The sequence below is a fragment of the Macrobrachium nipponense genome, chromosome 28 (genome assembly GCF_015104395.2).
Source record: "Macrobrachium nipponense isolate FS-2020 chromosome 28, ASM1510439v2, whole genome shotgun sequence".
Lineage (NCBI taxonomy): Eukaryota > Metazoa > Arthropoda > Malacostraca > Decapoda > Palaemonidae > Macrobrachium > Macrobrachium nipponense.
Window position 1 is genome coordinate 58292859 of NC_087217.1, and position 22496 is coordinate 58315354.

Here is a 22496-nt window from a genome sequence, read left to right on the forward strand (position 1 = left end):
TTCTCCAACTCCAGTACACTCCAGAAATCACCTTAAAACACCAGCACCACAAGACTTACGACCCAAAAAACAACTCCTACCAGACAGAGAGCTCTCCCCTACCAACCACACACCACCAACACGTGCTTTCTACTGCCCCGTGTTATTGTTTACATCCTGCCGACGCCGCCGCCATCTTGTCTATGGCGTCACAGCCTATGACGTCACAACACAACTTAAATACATCAACAGACACCTTCTAGAATCTACCACATGTTGTCTATATATAGGACACCCACCATATTTCAACAATGCATAAAATACCCATAACAATTATACAATATATAATCACACTTATCTATACCCATAACAATTATACAATATATAATCACACTTATCTCTTTCTCCCTCCCCTCCGACTGTTTCCTAACCTAGTATTCCCCTCTTAATTTCCTTCGTCCTCCAACTCTTTACCCTCTACATAATTTCTAATACATTCCCCTGAAACTCCTGCTTTAGTTAATACATCAGCCACTTGCTCCTTTCCTTTTATCCATCTCACCTCCTTTATTTCCCCGGATTCAATGGTTTCCCTTATTGCAGCAATATCTATTTTTAATCTCTTGCTACTTACACCAGTGCTCGATTTGATGGCGGTCATTAGTGTTTTACTATCAGTGTTAACCAAGGCTTCTAAATTTCTCCCTCCTACTACCTCTTCCCACAAATGCTTGAAATATATCAATCCTTCTACAGCTTCCCCAACACTCAGGGCTTCAGCCTCAATGGTGGATTTTGCCACTCTCCTGGATTTCCTAGACTTCCACCATATGGGACTTCTCCTCTTCCCATCTGTCAAAGAAATAATATAACCCAGTTGAGTATGGCCATCTTCTATGTTTCCAAATGAAGCGTCTGCATAGGCTTCCCAATAAACCCTTTCTTCTTCCATCTCACTTATTGTAACTTCGCCCATCATGCTCTTAGTTTTTCTCACAATTTTAATAAGTTTCTTCATATCCTGAGTTGTTCCTTCTTTAAATGCTTTACTTAATTCGCTAATATCATATGATATTTCTGGCATCGTGTGTTAGTGATACCCAATTCAGCTGTCCTACCACTGATCTACGTCTGTTAACTCTTTTTGTTCTAGCACTCTATTACCCGTATATCTTCTAGCCTCTGGTTCTCTTATGGAATTTATATACTGCCACTGATTAAGGGAAAATCTATTCTCCTTCTGCTCTATTACTACTCCTATATACTTGAACCTTTTACTCTCTTGTTCTCCTACTTGCAATTTCCCTTTCAATCTCCCAATCGTTTCCTTTAAGAATCCTTCAGTTCCTCCGTAGCAAAAATCATCTACGTGTGTACACAAAATGCCTTCCAATTTATTGTTCTTTTTCCAAAAGAATATATTAGGTTCTAGTCTACTTCTCTCACCTTGAAGCTCCTTCACTACTTTCACCACTTTACAATACCATGCTTTTGCTGCATCCTTGAGCCCATAGACTGTTTTCTTCAACTTCCATAATCCCCTCCAACCATCTTCCCTTGGTGGCTTCAAGTACACTTCTCTTTGTATCTCGTCACCTTGTAAATATGCAGTTTTGACATCCAATGTATAACAATTCCAATTTTTCACCTTTATTATGGTTAGACAGAATTTTAAAATTTCAGCATTGCATGTGGGAGCATCCTTTTCCCACTCAGCCATTTCTTCTTCAAACCCTCTAGCTACCAATCTTGCTTTACATATCCTTTCCCCCCCTTTTATCTTTTCAGTTACTATCCATCTTGTAGATATAGCTTTTTGTCCAACATCATTTACCTCCTCATATACCTGGTTATCTCTCCAACTTAGAAGTTCTTTTTCTTTAGCTTCCATTATGCTTCTATTTTCAAATCCCAGCAACACCTCCTCTTCATCTTCAATTTTTTCTACCTGACTATAATCCCTCAAGTTAACCCACCCTTTGTCACCTGACTGTGAGTCTCGTATATTGTACGAATCAGCCCATGCTTGGCTTGATCTTTTTCCTGCAAGACCTAAAATAGTCCATTCTTCTACTTGTCCTGTATCATTGTTTATAGCCCTAACTCTATTTCCCTTTTTGAATTTTGGTATCTCTTCCATTAACTCGCTTTCTATTGACCCACTTTGCCCGTTATCTTCCACTGTTTCCTCTATCACCTCTCTTTCTATAGTCTCTTCTGTGTCTGCATTCCTTCTCTCACCCATTATCTCCTCTCCTTCCAGCCAATCTACTTTCCCTTCATTTGGGCCATCTGACCTACCTTTCACCCCATGGGATTTATCTATTCTAGCCGATATCTCTTCTGTATCTGGTGATCGTCGTTGAATCCTTGTCACATGTATCCTAGCTACTTCTCTTAAAGAATCCCCATGTTTGACTATTATTGTTTTCCCCGATACTCCCACTACCTGAGCAGGTCCTCTCCATTCATTTTCATTTTCCCTCTTATAGAATACCTCATCTCCTACCACTGCTTCTTCAAATTTATGTTCTCTGATGTTTTTGTTTAGCGCTATTCTTATTTTATTACAGGACTCATTTTTTATAAATGCTTCTCTGGCCTTGTGCATTGCATTCAGTGTGTCCCTTACCATACCCTCTTCCATCCCTTTTTCTCTGCTTGCAGGACTAGAACTTTCTTCTCCTATTAGGTTAGGCAGTGAAGGGTTTTTTCCAAATACTAATTGGTTGGAGAGAAACCTCCATTATTCATTAAACAGTTCCTAGCACTCACTACCCATTTCAAAGCTAGGGACCAATCTACTTCCTCTTCCTCCATCATCTTCCTTACACTTCCCTTGATCATGCCTACGGTCTTTTCACATAATCCGTTGCTCCACGGAGATTCTGATGCTGTGGCTAATACTTTAATATTCCATTTTTTCTGCCATCCTCCTTACTTTTCATTTTGAAATTCTCCCCCATTATCTGACAATATTTTGGAGGGTGCTCCAAATATAGCAAACCAGCACTCAAAAAGTATCTTTATTATAGTTTCTGGTTTCTTATCTTTTATCCAACAGGCCTGACAATATCTCGTTGCCATATCCACTATTACCAAGAACTTTCTCTCTTCTATCTCTCCCACATCCATCGCTACGACACTTCATTGAACGTTTTACTCCAAGAAAAGCCTACTACCGGTTTGGCGGGGTTTCTTTTGTATTTTTTACAAACCTCACAATTTTTGATCAGTTCCGTTAGTAACTTTCTTATTTCCTCTTTTTCTTTTTCGATTAACCCATTACTCCATTGTGCTTCCTCTGTTAGCTTCCATATTTTATCTCCACTTCCATGACCAAACTGTAAATGTAATTTCTTCATTGTGTTCTTAATTTCCCTCGGATTCTTTCCCTTCCAACCCTCCAGTAATAATTCTTCTACCTTCCTCCTCCTTATAGGCACTCTTAAATGACCCTGTTCGTCTTCTCTTAACTCTACTTTCATTCCCCCTAATACTTCTACTATGACACAATTTTCTTTCAAATTTAGGGTCATACCCATTTTACTCATGGTTTGCTTACCTATCAGCCAGGGTATATCACCTTGCAGAATTTCCGTCTTCAAATAAAACTTTCTGTTTTTTAGTATCACAGGTATTTCTATTATTCCTCTGGACTTATAAGATGTCTCACCAAAATTAAACACTTTATTAGACTCTGTCCTAGTGTCCCTCATTCTCCTCAACTCTTCCTGACTCAAATCCATGACAATACGTGCTAGTCACAATTCCCCGCAAACTGTTGATTTACACCCTGTGTCCAAAATTGCATCAACCACCTCCCATGATGCTTCCACTATTTTATTAACTTCTCCTACATAAACCTCTTCTTCTTCTGTCCCATTTTCTGTTTTTACCTTATTTTCTTCTAGTCTTGTTTCAGTTTTCTTCCTATTATGAAAATTCTGAGGACAATCCCTAGCCCAATGCCATTCTGAGCTGCATATTGCACATACTGTTACCTTCCCTTCTTTGTTTATAGGATTTCTACCACCCCTTCCTCGGTTCCATCTTCCCCGATATCTTTGGTTTTCCCTCCCTCTCCCAGAACTGGCATTGCCTTCTGACGAACCCCACCATTCCCGTTCCTCTTTAGTCCCTAATCCCTCAAATAGTCTTTTCATTGTTTGCGACACTGTTCCGTACTCTAGCTTTTCTTGCCCACAAGCCGATAATAACCATTTGTTTTTTGATTTTCCGTGAGATTTGCTTGCTCTATTACATGATACCCCTTGACTTCGCCTTCAAGCGCGCCTTTCCCCATTGCTCTTTCACACTCAGATGCTGCCTTCTCGTATCTAATTAAATAGTCCGCCATATTTTTCACTAGATTCTCTTCTTATTAGAAGGTATCTTTTTATTCTACCGTAATTCTCCATTACCGAGTCTTTTAGATAGGCTTTATCTAGTTTCTCTAGGATTAACTTTGGACCCTCTGTACCAGTAAGTTTATCTTTATCTAATGCTTCCACTAGCTCTCGGGCTTTCCCTTTTAAGCTCATTCTCATTTCTATCGCCGGGTATTTTGTATCTTCTCCATACAACAATAGCCAATCTTCGGCTTGACCTTTCCATTCTTTGTATTCTTCTTGTATCCCGCTAAACCTAGGACATTCCCTTCTCCATCTAGTAGTCTCCCTTTGTTCACTGTCGGATCCAGGCATCTTTGATCAACCACGCTCTGGTACCAGTTTGAATTTTGGCCTAGCCTAACTCCTTTCTTTCTCTATAAAAATGAATAATCTACCCACCTGTACGCTTTCTCCAACTCCAGTACACTCCAGAAATCACCTTAAAACACCAGCACCACAAGACTTACGACCCAAAAAACAACTCCTACCAGACAGAGAGCTCTCCCCTACCAACCACACACCACCAACACGTGCTTTCTACTGCCCCGTGTTATTGTTTACATCCTGCCGACGCCGCCGCCATCTTGTCTATGGCGTCACAGCCTATGACGTCACAACACAACTTAAATACATCAACAGACACCTTCTAGAATCTACCACATGTTGTCTATATATAGGACACCCACCATATTTCAACAATGCATAAAATACCCATAACAATTATACAATATATAATCACACTTATCTATACCCATAACAATTATACAATATATAATCATAGACTCCTCTAAAAAATCCCTAATCACAAACTCAAAGAAGTAGGAGCTTGTTGTGAGGGAGTTGGCGCTGTAAACTCCAGCCCTCATGCTAAGCGCTTGACGAATGTTCATAAAACTCTGTAAACATGGGTGCAAATGGGAACTGGGGAGCTTGGGAGCTACTAGGTGCTCAGGGGAAATTGGCTGCTCGGCAACCACTGAGAATTTGGGAGCAAGAGGGTGCCCAGGAGCCACTGGGCGCTTTGGTGCCAGCAGGTGCTCGGTCCACAGCAGACCTTTTTAATGGCTTGATTTATCACTACTGTGCCCCTGTTCAGCACTGGAAGCCATTGAACTAGAGGGAAGGTAGTGCACAACCAGGAAGATACCTTTCCACTGGCTGTCTGTCACCACCTGGGACTGGTTACAGGTGCGACTGAGGGGCTGACTATCCAGAGACCCCTTGGACTCCCTTAGACTGCCACTATATCTCCTCCCAAGGGGCGTGACAGGGACTATAAGTCTAGGATATCCAATGGGCTGGATAGCTGCCACCTCCACTACACCTCTATGAAGACACCTTTTCAGTGGCTGTTTGTCAAGACCTGGATTAGAGGCTCAATTGATGAGCAACTAACCAGTCTCCCTTGCACGTTCAGTATGACTTCTTCCAGATGTGGTGAAGTATGTCAGTGACTTATGTCTAGGAGAATTGGTGGGCTGGATAATCATCTCTACTACACATCACTCATTTGGAAGGTTAATTTCTTTTAAACCAGATTAATTTCTTTTAACCCAGACACAAGACTGGCAATGGTATGGGAAGGAAGTGAGGGAGCCAGATACAGAAGCAGGTGAATAACATTATAGGTCTAGTAGCAGGAGAGAAAATAAGGTATGTGCTGACTGTTCACTTAGTTTGGTGTATATACAGCCCTCCACATGGATCTATCCCTCTGGTGGGCTCTTTTACAATTCAAAATAGGGTGCTTCTTATATTTATAAGCGTCTTTTAGTGTTTTCTTGTCAGCATCATATTTCCTTCAGAAAAGCAGTCTTTATTTGTTTTCTTCTTATATGATCTTCATTTTAGAGGATATTTGATGTCGACCAAGGATGCTCATGGATGCTTTTGGGTGCTAATGAACACTCTTGGACGTTTCTGGACGGTCCTGGGCTCTCATGGACGCTCTGGCGCTTTGGTGCTCAGGCCACTGGCACCTCTATTAAGGGTGCTTATGGGTGCTCTGGCACTGATGGGCGCTTTGGTGCTTCTGCATGAGCTGGCGCCAGATGGTAGAAGGGGCAAATATGCATCACTGAGCACTCATATGTAATATGTGGCGTCGTCATGCTGAAGTGAGCGCTTCTGGTTGCTGTAAGAGAGGAGCATTCACAATCTCCGCATCAGAAAAGTCTTCAGAATGTATTGCCGAAGAGAGTATTGTCCCGAAGCAATTACTGGAACCGACTCTTGGCCAATTATAATATCATCTTCCACAAGCACCATTCTCTCCTACTACTTTCTGTCCTTACACTTTAATTCTCTGCAAAGGAAAGTACAAGAGTTAAAGTAATATATATCATTTACCGACTGTTAGCAAGACTAGGTTCGGTAAACAAACAAAATAGGCAAAACTTTCCAGAATTACCTTTAAAGCAACTATTGATAGAAAATTTACAAATAATCAACGCCCTGTAAACAACATCAATGTAAAAATGGCAAAACACTCAAAAATTACTTTGAGGCAATAAATGATTTTCAAGTATTATATTCAGAAAACACCCTTCGAGAATTTAATCATAAGGCAAAACTATATACGTACCAAGAGTTTACAAGTAATGAGGCCCGGTAAACAGAAAACAATTAAAAGTCTAGCCTAAAGGAATGGCATAACATACGAGAATTACTTTTAGTGATGGACTATTATCATCAGCTCGCTAGAGTAAACAAAAGATTAGTTGATGATTCAACTAAATAATAACAAAACAAGAAAGAACTCATCCTGAGTTTCCATTGAAGATTACTAAATATGCATTCCAGTGGGAATGAACACCACTGAAATTCAGTTAAATAACCGAAAAATAATGAACAAGCTACCGTCATCACAGGTATTCATCCGATGACATCAGGAAAAAACTGAGCTTTCTGCTTATTGTCATTCCTATTCTACCACTAGTGGGGTGGAACTGTTTGCCTACACAATGGTTTGAAGTGTTACCTGCGAAATTTTGAATTCCAGCTGCCGTCTAAGTGGAACTTACAGCTATGTAATTGCTGGGTAAGTTACTTATACAAAAACATAACACAGTGCAATCCTGCATAAAATCACACCTTGGCTGTAAATCAAGAAAATTGTTACAAGCATACCATTCTTCCTAACAAAGCATTAACTGAAAAACTCTTGCAAGCACTTACCTCAGTCTCTTGATCTAGTAACTTACTGCGAAGGACTTGAATCTCTAACTCCATTTTATCCTCTGAATCTTTGACATTTTCTTTCTGAAAACCACACACATGCTGGGATCTTCAAACATGCACAAGAGCAAAGCTTTCCGTGCAACGGCCAAATTATCACAACAGTGGTCTACATTACCATGCAATGGATTTTCAGGAAACCTTTGGAACTACGGTATGTATATCAAAACTTTAATTAATCATAAGGAAAAATATTAGCAAAATTACTTGGAGTAAAATGGGAAAGATCTTTATTTGCTACAGTGATTTCCTTGGTGACCAAATGTATTTCATTGCAAATTAAGTATGTATGTGCTGTGACAGTAACAGGCAGTGCATTGCATTGTGCAGTGATTCTGTTTCTAAAATGGTAAATAAAAGAGACAAGACACAAAAATGGTCAAATAAAACACATTTTGCTATTTTGGTACACAATTCACACTGCATGTTTAGTTTACAAAACACGAAGTGCTGTCCTACTTCTCTGTCACTGCATTTACAAACCATATGTGCATGTACTCATAACTCCTAAATCTTAATCTATTTTATGACCAAGTACTGTTGAAAAATCTTTTACATCTCCAATTACTTTAAAAATAAGTGTTACTTCTTGGAATATTAGCATATTTTGAGGATGTTATTAAAAACTTTCAGATTCTCTTTAACACTTCAGAATATTTCCATTTTTGTCAGCTATCATTTGAAAGGCTGCAGTTTTCAAATTTCCCATTTCAGAGGAGTTGTGAGCATTATAATATATAAAAAAAACTGCAAAACCCTATACATAACTGAAATAATCCCAAAAAGGGGTACTAAAGACTTTTCTAAATTAATTACCAGAAACAATATTTGTGTCTTAAACTTCTTCACATGAACAAAACTTTTAAAGATATGCTCATAAACCCTGTCTTTCATTGGAAGCATAAAAAAGGAAGAGCTCAACAGACAGACCTAATTCGTTATGTTTTCATTCAAAAAGTTAAATTAACATCTAATAACACATAAGGTAAACATATTTTTAATAAATCTAGTAACAGCCACTGATTTACTACATGTTTTAACAAATGCAACTATACAATAGAGAAGCAATTATTAAATTATCTTAAGTGTATTATCCTATACTTCCCTTCCAGTGTCAATACATATATTAAAAACCCTAAAACTCCTCTTTAAAAAGTATTTTTAAAACAAAACTAGAATGTACTTTGTTGTATTTTGCTTGACTTAAAGGGAACATAAAGATTTTGTGACCTTTCAACTCTGCACAAGGTACACAGTGTGCCTTCTCTGGGACACTGCAGTGTTACAAGATCTATGTTGTGTTCCTTGGATTCCTAGCAGCACTAGTTCTGCCTTTTAATTTTCATCTGTTTCTCATGTTCTCTTCACCTAGTTGTCAAACATCTTAAACTTTACCTGCCCGGCTCTAATTCAACAAACAAATCCTTCTCGTAAGGTCTATAAGAGTCTGAGATATGAATCAGTGGTCTTGGTAAACTACTTTACAATGTATTCATAAATAAATAGGACCTCTTAGGAACGGAGGCACATATTTACTAACATCAATAATTTCCAATTACTGGACATTCCTATGCCTATCAAATCATCTATAAGCAAGATCATCCTAACCTAAGCTCAAAGGCTCAAATACCACAGTATTTATTGTTACTCATTAGGGTCAAACAAGCAACAACATATAATGACTTCAGTCAATTACAGAAATTACTAATTACCAGATTCGTTTAAGAGAACTCAAGACCCTTTCTCTACATAAAGAATTCATTGCGTTGTGTTACAGACATGAAAGGACATATATACTATATTCTATTGTGTTTTGCCCCCGAATTATTACTTACTAGTTTAACATGAAGTTGTTGCCGAGTTCGGATTACAATAGGCACGGGTAAACCACGATACCACTAATATATATTCAATTTTACCCAGTCACGGAATCCCACGCACAGATATGCATATCCCTAGCGATTTATCCCAGTCAAGGCAAATTAAATAATATATCATATAATACTCATCCAAACTTCGGTTGATTAATCCATCCACTTCAATAAATGCTGGGAAGGAACGACATCGTTAATCGAAGTGAAATCCTTTTCACTCCGATTAAGTTCTCCTGTTACCAACCCACTCTACCAGTACCAATGTTGAGAAACGACTGACTTCATACCCTTTGCTCACTTCTGTGTCGAAAATAATATGTTCGCTCTCTCACCCAAACACACGACTTCGGCCTCGTTCGCTCACGACAAAATTAACAACAAAACGAACGAAGCCACCAAACCAACACGAACCGAACGAAACTATCAAACAACTTACATCGCATTGTTAACCAATTATACAAACCATTCACAAGACAATATTCCTTGGTAACAACGCTTATTACAATTAAATATAAATAAAACATTCATTTGTACACAACCTGCACATTTCCACTTAACGCTATGTAATATAAAGGAACATTTTCCATATACAGCATGAACATAGATATTCAATAAAAATTGATTTTCCATGTCGTTATTGTAAGTAACGACATATTCCCCGCCACCAAAAGTCTAATATACTAATATTTACAACAGTCCCTTTTGAATCAAATCTTTTCTAGTTTCTGCAGCCACCCGAGCAGCCTTCCTGGATGGTCGAGTACTCACTTCAGGAATTTTGGCAGGATCAGGAGTCTCAACTTCTTGCCACAACTCTAACGGGTACAATTTCACAATGGGACGCATGATCTGACCATGGGAGGTTTTGAGGGTAGCTACTCTAACTACATTGTCAGACCCCACATGCACCTGAATCACCTGACCCAACTTCCATTTGTTTCTTGGCCCTTCATCATGTACGAGGACGACATCTCCTATTTTGGGCCAAGAATTATGTTGGACTCCAATTCGATGAGTCTCTCTTAAAGAAATCAAATATTCATGTTCCCATCTTTTCCATAATTGATCACACAATTTGGATATGTAAAGGAATCTCTTTTCTACATTTTCTGTTTTACTATACAATGGATCTTCAGATACTCCTCCCAATTAATTGTTTCCTTGGGAAAGGATCTTAATTTTCTACCCAAGATCAGATGATTAGGTGTTAAAATCTCCTTCTGATCAAGGTCCCCGATGTGTAGCTTAGTGGCCTGTCATTTATGATAGATTCCAATTCCACCAAAATGCAGGATAATTCATCATAACTGAGAAGAGCTCGACCGACTACCTTCTTCATACAGTTCTTCAATAATCCGATCAATCTCTCCCAGATTGCACCAAACCAAAGTGCTCTTGCTGGTATAAATTTCCACTTACACTCGATGTTCTCCAGATGGTTTTGAAAAAGGGGGCTATCTGCCATCGTTTTCAGATATTCAGATGCTGCTACGAAAGTAGTGGCGTTGTCACTCAACATTAGTGAAGGAAAGCCTTTACGGCTGCTAAACTTCCGGAAGGCCATGAGGAATGAGTCAGCGGACTGATTTCTGACTACTTCCAGATGTATACCCCTAGTGATCGGGCATGGGAATAGTATGATATAAACCTTCTCCGGATTTTGCTTCCCTTCTTTTATCCATAAAGCACCGGTGTAATCCACCCCCGTAACGCTGAAAGGTTGTTTCCGTTGTACCCGGAATTCCGGCAATGGGGGAACTATGTTAGTTCTATATGGTTTTCCTTGAACTTTCTTACAGATCACACAATGATGTAACACGCTCTTGACTAGTTGTCGCAGCTGTGGAATCCAGAACTCCTGTCTTACACTAGCTACAGTAGCGTTCACCCCCATGTGTGCTTGCATCACATGATGTCGTCTTATTATCAACTTACTTAGAACACAACCCTTTGGCAGTAAAGTAGGAAATTTGACTTCTTCAGGCAGTGTCGCGTGTTCCAACCTGCCTCTACATCTCATTACATTATTATCCAAAAACAAATTCAACTGGCGAATTAATGTCAATTTTGGGTTTGTTTCCTCCCTCTTCAGGGCTTTATATTCTTCTGGAAAGTACTCTCTCTGCACGAGAACAATTGTTTTGACCTTTCCTTCCTGCAACTCTTCCAGAGTCAAACCACCAGTTTTTCTGTCATTGGTTGATAGTTTGCAATTCTTTATAAATCGCATTATCCAAGCTATGGTCTTAAAGACCTTGTCAGCTCTGCTGAATCTTTCCCAATCCAGCAGGCGTGTTGCATCTATGTCCCCTACAACATTGACCACAATGTCCTGTTCACCCTGCATGTGTGTACACCCCACCCATGACCTATCAATTGGCAGTGTGTGATTTTTTAACCAAGGGGGTCCCTCCCACCAAAAGGAGTTTTTTGCTAACACCTTAGTCCTCTTTCCCCGTGTCAACCAATCACTGGGATTTTCAGAAGAGGGTACGTAAGACAGGACTGACCCCGGAATCAAAGAGTTAATCTCAATTACTCTGTTTCTCACAAACACAGGCAGAACATTACTGGACACAATCCAGCTAAGAGCGACTTTACTGTCTGACCAGACATATAATTGTTTAAACTCCTTCTCATTAAAGGAGTCAATAATAAATTTGGCCATTCTTGCTCCTAGCAACAATGCCATTAGTTCCAATTTCGGAATAGTCAATTCCTTGATGGGCGCCACTCTACCCTTTGCCATAATTATATTAGAGCTTTCACCATTTGCTCTATAGGCCACATAACCATATGAAGTTTCGCTAGCATCGCAGAATATGTGCAAGGTATCACCAGTTCCCAGGCTAGCACTCCTAGGAAAAGATATTTCAATACACTTCTCTAAGTCCTTGCGTAATTCACTCCATTCCCTTCTTGTAGCGGTTGGCGAGTTGTTCGTCCCAATCCAGATGTTGCTTCCACAATTTCTGCAAAAATATCCTTGCTTTCATAGTAACAGGGAGAAGCAATCCCAATGGATCGTATATTTGGGCAACGGTACTGAGAATCTCTCGCTTTGTTTGACTCGATCTATTAATACTTGTTGGATTTATAGTTAAGACTTCTTTAATTATATCCCAATTCAATCCCAATACTTTATGAATTTGTTTTTGTTTGGCTTCAATTTGATAAGCAGCAGCAATAGTTTGTATAGACTCGCTATTGCTAACCCACTCCTTCAAATATAAGTGAGCCTGAGCAAAAATTTTGTTGGCATTAAAGAATAAATCCATCAACTCAGATTCACTATTAGCCGTAAATTGTAAATTATCTACATACAAACCCCTCTTCAATCTTTCCACTACATTCACTGTATTGGACCGGGGTAACCACGAGACCACAGTGGACAAGTGATGCTTGATGGTTGCATTTAGAAGAAAAGGTGAACATGTAGCTCCAAATAATACTACTCTAAATCTGTATACTATTAATTTACTATTGGGATCTGTTGGATTTTCCAACCACAAAAAACACGTATAATTGCGATCTTCTTCACGTAACTGTACCATTAAAAATGCCTTCTCAATATCACCAATACAAGCAAAGGTGTTAGTTCTAAATTGCAGCAGGACTCTGAGTAGATCAGCCGTTACGTGTGGTCCAGTCCATAGACAATCATTCAGACTTAATCCATTTTTACTTGTTTTGATGAGCAATCAAACACTATTCTTATTGGAGTAGTGGGCACTGTCTTTAAGCACTCCATGATGTGCCAAGTAATGACAATCCACATCAGATTTATTATAGATCACCTTCTCAATGAATCCTCTATCTTCTTGCTCTTGCAAGATTTTCTGATAATGATCCAAGTAATCCACATCCTTCTGAAACTTGATGGTCTGCTGTCGAAGTCTGCTCATGGCTAAACCAAAATTTGTCTTCAATCTGAATCTATTGGTTCTCCACGGCAACGCCACAACATACTGTTTATCAATTTCAGAATATGTTATAGTGCTCTCAAAGTCCTTTAAGACCCTCTGGTCTTGTTCTCGCAACTCACTGCAATCTATTCCCAATCTGTCCAAACTCCACAATGCGTCCAGATCAGTCTTGGGATTTTCATTATGAGTAGCTTCAATTTCTTCAGTTTGTACAGCTAGCTTCAAAATTGTCACATGAGTCTCCCTAGTGGGGGAAGCACTGCATGTGCCTGTCACCACATAACCGAATATGGTCGGCAGCAATATTAAGTTTCTAACCCTTTTGAACCCTGGATGCAAAATATTGTAAACATTATCAACCCCTATTAACAATTCAATAGTTGATTGATTCTCAACAGGCAAATCAAAATCTTTATCAGCCAAGTTGATCTTAGTTTTACATAAAGACTTCAAACTTCTCTTAACATCAAATTTCTTCGCATATTCTGGCAGCTCATCCACCACTATGCAGTCCATTATTATCAACTTATCTTTATGCGGTATGGCTACGCTTATCATCTCGTATTCATGAACAGGTTTTACTAGTTAGATAACCTCTCAAGGCTATCTTTTCAACTCCTTTGGACCTATATTGCAGTCTCTCTAGAGCTGATCTTTTAATGAACGTTCTCTCGGCACAAGTATCCAACAGCCCTCTAAGTCGTACCATGCGACCTTTCTTCCCTTTCAGGGGAATTGTTGCTGTTGGCAATATGGATTGCTTACCTGACTTATTTGGTTTGTCCTGCTCATTTACTGATAGCGTTCCCACTTGTACACCACTTTGTTTATTCTTGCTTTGCTTTCCGGTTTGGTCCTTATCACACAAGATGCGATGATGTCTCATCTTACAACCATTAATGCAACTTGGTTTGTCACAGTCCACACTAAAATGCTTCTTAGAAGCACACACAAAACATAACAGTAAAGCTCTAATGCGATTCAACTTTTCATCTCTGGTTGCGTAAGTTTTGCACTGTGTCCACCAATGTTCTTTATCACAAAGAGCACATCTTTTGGATTGCTGATAACTGGACTTTTTTACATTTCCCTTGGTTTTTTGTCTAACAGCTTGGGATTGATTTACTGTGAATGTTGATATTGACGACAGGTTTTCAGTTTTATTCACATCAGTTGAAACAAAGGTTCTTAGATTGCAAATTTCCTCTTCTAGGTATTTTTTAAAGGTGTCTAATACCAACCAATCGTCTCCACACCTACGCTTCACCGTCTCACTGACGCTTTGAGGCAATTTGGTATAGAGCAAAATAGTATAAAGCTCATTTAATTCCAGCTTTTCACTTTCAAGCGATCTTATTGAGCATTCAAAATTAGCTCTGAAAGTTTGCAACGATTCAGAATTGGCAGCAGGAGACTCCATTTCTAGCAATCTTCTCACCAGAACATGCTTAATCTCATCTCTCTTTCCATAAGTAGATAGGAGAAGAGCTACAGCTTGTGGATAATTGGCAGCCTCAAATTTAAATCCCGAGATTAATTTCGAAGCTTCTCCTGTGAGCAAACTTCGTAAATATGAAAACTTCTGAATTGGTTCCAAGTCTTTCCGCTGATGTACTGACACATGGTATAGTTCCCAGAAGGAATTCCATTCTAATATATCTCCAGAGTAATGTGGAAGATCCAGTTTGGGCAATCTAACACTGGCTGTAGGTAGTGGCGGTGGTTGTGTTAGCGGATTTAGTAACTTCAAACTGTTAGTAATAGAGCTATTGAGTCTGCCGATGTGTGTACGGACGTCTCTTGCATATTCAGCTTGATTTATCATTTCATCAGACATTTCTTCTTCTTTAACTGAATCCAAAATTTGTTCATCCAAAACAAGAACTTTGTTCAAATTATCTAAAAGAGAATCCCTAAGGGAAGTTATAGCATCAATATCAGTTGAATCGATCACTTCGGTCATCTTCCCAATAAAACGTGTGATAACGGATTTATAACCGCCACGTCTACGCGTCAACGACTCCATCGTGACAAGACCAAACTCAGAAAATACAAATACAATATAATATTCAAATTTTCAATAATTAATAAATATGCATCCAACTATAATAACTGGGTTCAAAAGTTAAATTAGCAATTTCACAAAAGTGATTCATCACCCAATAATTTTCTCCCAAATTAAACAATCAATGAAAAGGAGAATTTTATTATACGTGCGTAGTGGAATGTGCAGGCCCTGTCCCATACTTAACCCAGCCCTAAATCTGAAGGGGAAGGACGGGGTAACCACGATCCTACTCACCTTCTACCACCCTTTACTTTTCACATATTTGTCTGACTCAACGCAAATACGTTGAGCCAATGCCCTGTAACTTTTATGATGAAAATGAATCCCATCTCTTGCTAAATCACATTCTGATAATAAAGTAGGGATCACCCTAACTCTTGTATCTCGCTTTAATTTTTTGTTTAAATAGTTTTTTCTTTTTTGATAGTTTTCGGCAGAGGTTCTAGATGGTGTTTTACGTATTTCTATTAACATAACAAAAACCTCTGAATTATTGACTGTACGTAGACTTTCTACCAATCCTAGAATATTTTTGTGAACACTATTCACCAGGTTAGGGTTATCTCCTGGTACATCTAAGTCATTGCTACCTATGAACTAGGCCCATAGGTAGTAAGTTCGGTTATCAGGCCAGGTGTCATAAGGTTGGTTGTAACAGCCCCTGGTCTACCAAATGTCTTATATTCTAAGGGTTCCAATAATGCCGATCTACCACTATTAAAACAATTCTCCATATGGGTGACATGAGAATGTCCCACAATAGCTACTTTACGATTATTTATTAAATTGTTAAGAGAGATATAATATTCTAACAAGAGAAAATTTACATTAATTCAAAGTAAGGGAAAATAACAAAACCAAATTTAAGGCTTAAGGCAAGCAGGACAAGGCCTTACTAATTTAGTTATAACTTCATATTCAAAACTGTTTTAATCAAACCTGAATACCCTCTTACCTACAAATGGCGCGAAAAAAAGTAAATTTAATGTTCCTTGCGGCACCTCAAAATGAGAAAAGGAAACGGGTTAACCACGTCTGGTTATGTAGGCAGGATACCGCATACTAATTTAAAGAAATGCGCAAAAACAAAATGAGACAAGGTTATGGAGGGCAGGCATTATCCAGCAAAACATCAACACAACATAGTTAATAGCAAGAAAACACTGCATAAATGTCCTACAGAATATCCAACGGTACTAATCGTACAACACGTGACTAAACCAAAGAATTATTATATGATCGGCGTTCAAAACTAAGAAATTATCGAAAATCTCACAAATTTCACATAAACCTGGTTAACACGGCAACATATTTCTGCGGACGTATACTAAAGATTCACAAAACTGGCTTACGACATCATATATACCGCGGACAAGTACTACAAACTTTTACCAACTTAGTTCACAACACCAAATATACTACCGACATATCCTGGTCACGGCACCAAATATTGTTACTCATTAGGGTCAAACAAGCAACAACATATAATGACTTCAGTCAATTACAGAAATTACTAATTACCAGATTCGTTTAAGAGAACTCAAGACCCTTTCTCTACATAAAGAATTCATTGCGTTGTGTTACAGACATGAAAGGACATATATACTATATTCTATTGTGTTTTGCCCCCGAATTATTACTTACTAGTTTAACATGAAGTTGTTGCCGAGTTCGGATTACAATAGGCACGGGTAAACCACGATACCACTAATATATATTCAATTTTACCCAGTCACGGAATCCCACGCACAGATATGCATATCCCTAGCGATTTATCCCAGTCAAGGCAAATTAAATAATATATCATATAATACTCATCCAAACTTCGGTTGATTAATCCATCCACTTCAATAAATGCTGGGAAGGAACGACATCGTTAATCGAAGTGAAATCCTTTTCACTCCGATTAAGTTCTCCTGTTACCAACCCACTCTACCAGTACCAATGTTGAGAAACGACTGACTTCATACCCTTCGCTCACTTCTGTGTCGAAAATAATATGTTCGCTCTCTCACCCAAACACACGACTTCGGCCTCGTTCGCTCACGACAAAATTAACAACAAAACGAACGAAGCCACCAAACCAACACGAACCGAACGAAACTATCAAACAACTTACATCGCATTGTTAACCAATTATACAAACCATTCACAAGACAATATTCCTTGGTAACAACGCTTATTACAATTAAATATAAATAAACATTCATTTGTACACAACCTGCACATTTCCACTTAACGCTATGTAATATAAAGGAACATTTTCCATATACAGCATGAACATAGATATTCAATAAAAATTGATTTTCCATGTCGTTATTGTAAGTAACGACAGTATTCTCCAAACAACAAAATACATATAGTAACCTAAAAATTATTGTTTCCATCTTTTCCCTTTCTACTTTTATAATGTAGATGGCTGTTTGAAAGTTACAAACCTTTATGGAGAAAATTTCAATAAAGGTTACAAATGCTTCAAAAAGAGCATGATAAATATTTTTTAAAATTTTCCTTGAATTGTGTTAAGGATAAAAATTCATTACAAATATTCAGTGCTGAAATTATGATCACAATTTTAATACTATAAGAAAAATGCTAAAAATGGTAAGATAATATAGACGCAGGTTAAATAAATTTGAAAATTCCACAAAAAAGAATAACTGAGTGTCAATAGACAAGGCATAACATTAATGGATATCTGAATAGTTAATTATTGCAGCAGGCGATTAATTTGTGATGGTACTCATATTAATTAAAATACTGTACTGATTAAAATGCTGACCACATGACATGGAAAAAAAAAGTACAGTATGAAACTTGACATCTTGGTGGAGCATCCTCATGTTGTACAAATATCAAAATCAGGCTGGGAAATAGGTCATGCAATGAAATAACTTATATGATAATAAAATATTAAAGGAAGTTGCGCTGATTTACTCCAGCCTAAAAGATGGTGTTGTGTACATGTTTTGCAAGGTTTCAACTTCATACAATTTTTACTGCATAAACACATGGCTACATATGTACTGCACATTAATAGATGACTAAAGACAGTATCGTGACTTTGTCACATACGGAAACATTCACTAATCTACTGGACTCACAACATGACATGACCAAGCTTAAGAGCAAAAATATGCTAACAAGAGAACTAATTGGAAGTGGCTGAAAGAAATGAAGTACGTATAATATGTTTGAAAGATAAAATCCAAATAATATGAACTAAAAATAACCCTTATGACTAACCTCTTTTTCTTTAGTCACTAACTGTTCCTGAAGCTTGGCTACCTCTTGTTGTAGCTGTTGCGTTTCATTTTGATCTACGCCTTCCTGCTTAGCTCGTGTTGACCTCATTTCATGCAGTTCGGATTCAAGTCCAACCTAATAAAACATTTTCGCATAAATTCCTGTACTTGTTCAAAAGCATCCCTGCCATCTCAATGAGTGAATATACCCATAAATAACAGCTGATCCTGAATTATTCTGTTTTCAATAATTACAGCTGTAAGTAACATAAACCTTGAAAAAACAAAAGGTCCCTCATTAAAAAGTAAAATCTCATCCCTTTCCTCCAGAAAATATTTTGCAATGAAAAATATATCCTAACAGCCATATGCCCACCTCTATGATAAACCTTATGTACAGTATTTAAACTATGCACATATTTTCTTACTAGAACCTATTATCTCAAAACTCAAAACATGACTAAGAACGAATTTACCAAGATGATGAGAGTGCTCCTTTAAGAGATATAAAACGTTCCATCAGTAAGGTACAATCAACCACCTGCTTCACTTCTCCCAACTGAAGCTTTTATTGGAGTAATCCTAACATTACAAGTTGTGATATGTTTTTTCAATAATATTTTTAATTTTTCATGAATTTCTCCTATTATTATTGTCATCTATTGTGGTCACAGATGGGGCTTTAATCCATAATTGTCATCTAGTTATTCAGGAATAAGACAGTCTACTCTTTTTCTTAATTTCTGTTGTACTAATCCCTTCACATCTAAGTTGCAGTTGCTAAACATCCCCTCCTTTTCATTAAATCTTGCTTAATTGATAGGATTATCCATATTGCTGTCTGGAGCTGCTCGATAATTTTGAATACATGCTGAGTTGTCTTATGAGGGTGGTGACTACATGACAAATAATCTTAGATCTATGATTGTGCCACAGCCTTAGTATTGGCCTTACACTCTCTTATATATTCTGATTTTCCTTGCTTAAAATTTTTTTCTTTACTTTTTTCAATTTGTTCATTGACCCATCAAAATGCTAGGTTGCCCTTGACCATTAAAAGAACAATAAATCATGACTGTGAGAGGCTTAGTTCCTTAAGGACTCTAATGATATGAGGCTTGGGAAAGGAATGACCCTAAGATTTTGTAATGTAACATGCAGATTCAAAATTTTCTGATCATCTTTCATTCAGTCTCTAGTGCCCTGCAACTGTCCAGCCTTTAAGGGATCTTTTCTTACATATCATCATACAGTACCCTGCTTTGTCCGGTCTTGCTCCGCAAGAATGGCTTACCCAATTTCTCTGATATCCTCAAGAACTGATGAAACAGCCTCTTCTGAGCTTCTTACCAGTTTGGAGTACCTTTCCCATACACAAGAATAAATTTTCTGTAGTTTCAAAAATCTTTTACAAAAATATGAAGCCTATAACTGTTTGGCCTCAGAAAAAAAAACTTACAAGCACTCACGCATGAAGTGACTTCTGTCAAAGGTCTGTCCACAATTGACTTGCTCAAACAAGTTTCAAACTATACCAAACACATCTTGGGTGAGGACTCTTCATACACAGTAGCTCAAGTTCTACCTCTAAAGACTGCACACAAATCCAGAGCCAGATCAAGTTGTAAATACAGGGCAACCATTGTTTATTAACACACCTCATCACTGAGCAGGGAACTCATCTTTCAGAAATAGGAGCGCCTAGAAAACAATCACAACTTACACACCATTACCCAGACCTAAAGCACTTTAGTTAGGTCTAATTAATTTCCACTTCAGATCAAAAGACACATTTTGGACAACATTACAGCAGTGCTATATCTTAGGAATGATGGAAATTTTGATACTGAAGCTTGTAATTCGAAGATAAATACTAAATAAAAAATTTTGTTATACAGATACAAACCCACCCTACAATAAGGTACCTTCTCCCTTTAAACTATGCCCAGATGCAATACATGTAATCTGAAAGAGTTTCAAATTGATGTTGGTGAATGAAAGTGTGGTCTCAGCGTCTTTAAGGAAATCTAAATTGCAAGGCAAATTCCTACGACCTTTAAAAAAATATGCCAAACCCCAAAGGATTACCTTATTAGTTTCTTAGAAATGTAAAAGTAAGAGAAATCCAAATTGAAAGAACCAAATACTAAGAAAGCTACAAAAAGAAAGTCAGTGTCCTCTTTTCAGCTCTTTACAAAGAAGAAAATATAATTCTCCTCATCCAAAAAGCAAACAAACTAGCTGAAAGTCCGAATTAAAATGATTATGATCTGTGTCAGAATATTCTACCATAAGAAACAATATCCATTACTCACATAAAAAACTGCTAATTATTTAACAATGTTTCTCCCACCTTAGAGAGTAGCATCTACCAGCACTCTTTGTCAACAGTTCAAATGGGAATTCTTAACCTCTAAGTAACCACCACTAGTGTCCCACTGATAGTCTGGGTCAATTCTAAATTTCTTACAGTAGCACCAAATGCTATTAAAAATAAATTCTTAAAATCAAGTCACACTTTGCCCAACATATAAAATCATTTGTTATGCAATTCTTCACCTATACAATGTTTGTTCCTTACAATTAACTCAAATAATTATTTTCCATATGATACCAAACTTGCTATAATGATCTATGATAATCATACATTCAACAAATGTGAGCTTTGGGGATACCAAAAGCAACAGTACTGTGCTGCTACTAGAGATGCTGAATCATTATTTTACATGACTTATGCACACAAGGTACTTGGCCAATGCCAAGCTCAATATCAGCCGGCTTTGAGCTGAGCAATCATAGTGTGGATACCTTTCAGTCCACCAATCTCTTTCTCTATCCCACTCAATTTTTTCAAAGAACTTCATATGACTGAATGTTTTATGAATTTTCAAATGAATTATGAACAACTGCCCTTTGAGTTATGTAACATATAAGTATAATTGTACAATTGTATTCCAGTATTTGTCAATGTTTCAAAAATTTACCCCAAGAAAGGAAAATATTTTGGCAACTTCACTTGCATTGGGCAAAAACTGTGGTATCAGCTATTTTTATCAATATCTAAATAGCTTTTTATTTTGTTTTTTTAAATAAGCTCTTATTTTTTGTGACATATGCTTTGCTCGATATTTAAGTTAAATAAAAAATACTTAACATAATTGAGGACTAAAAATATGCTGATACAGGCTGATAGGTAAGTGGGATAAAATTACTAGGTAGGTAAAATAGTTTTTTTTACACGAGAAATATAGTTTAAGTGATATTTCCCTTTAATATTGGTCATGATAGGATGCAACTCAAAACACAAACAGGGCCAACTGAATTTGACTACAGCTTTGCAGAGAAGCAATTACTGTACAGGAATTCCATAACACACCATATACAAACGATGGATTTTAACCAAATCTCAGTTTTACTATAATCTTACAAACACAATTCCTAAAGCTAATAAATGTGGATGATTTTATGCTCTGCACATAGTCTAAGACTTCTAATAACTCATAACATGGATTCTATCACAGTCTTTTCCAAACACAAGAAATGCATACTGCAGTTTTATTATTATTATTATTATTATTATTATTATTATTATTATTATTATTATTATTATTATTATTACTACTACTACTTTGGTATGAGATCCTCCTTAAAGCATGTTTCAATAAATATAAATGGTGACTCAGTATCATTAACTTAATACTGGTCTCTCAACTTTTCTGATGAATTCTGTCTCTGTGAAGCATCCCTTATGAGTATTTGCTCTTAACTCAACA

The 22496-nt window shown here is 37.5% G+C and overlaps 1 protein-coding gene across 5 annotated transcripts in view; it reads right to left on the reverse strand.

Moving 5' to 3' along the window:
* LOC135201774 (early endosome antigen 1-like) overlaps positions 1–22496 on the reverse strand; it is a 77905-nt gene that overhangs the window by 31887 nt on the left and 23522 nt on the right. For 3 of the 5 annotated variants that reach the window (XM_064231021.1, XM_064231023.1, XM_064231022.1), the window contains exons 6-7: positions 18725–18859; positions 7551–7634 (exon numbers count right to left, since the gene is read on the reverse strand). The exons of 1 other annotated variant lie outside the window; for it this stretch is intronic. In XM_064231021.1, coding sequence (XP_064087091.1) covers positions 7551–7634; positions 18725–18859 — 219 coding nt within the window. The remainder of the gene's footprint in view (positions 1–7550; positions 7635–18724; positions 18860–22496) is intronic. One more of the 5 variants, XM_064231024.1, reaches the window with a different exon arrangement.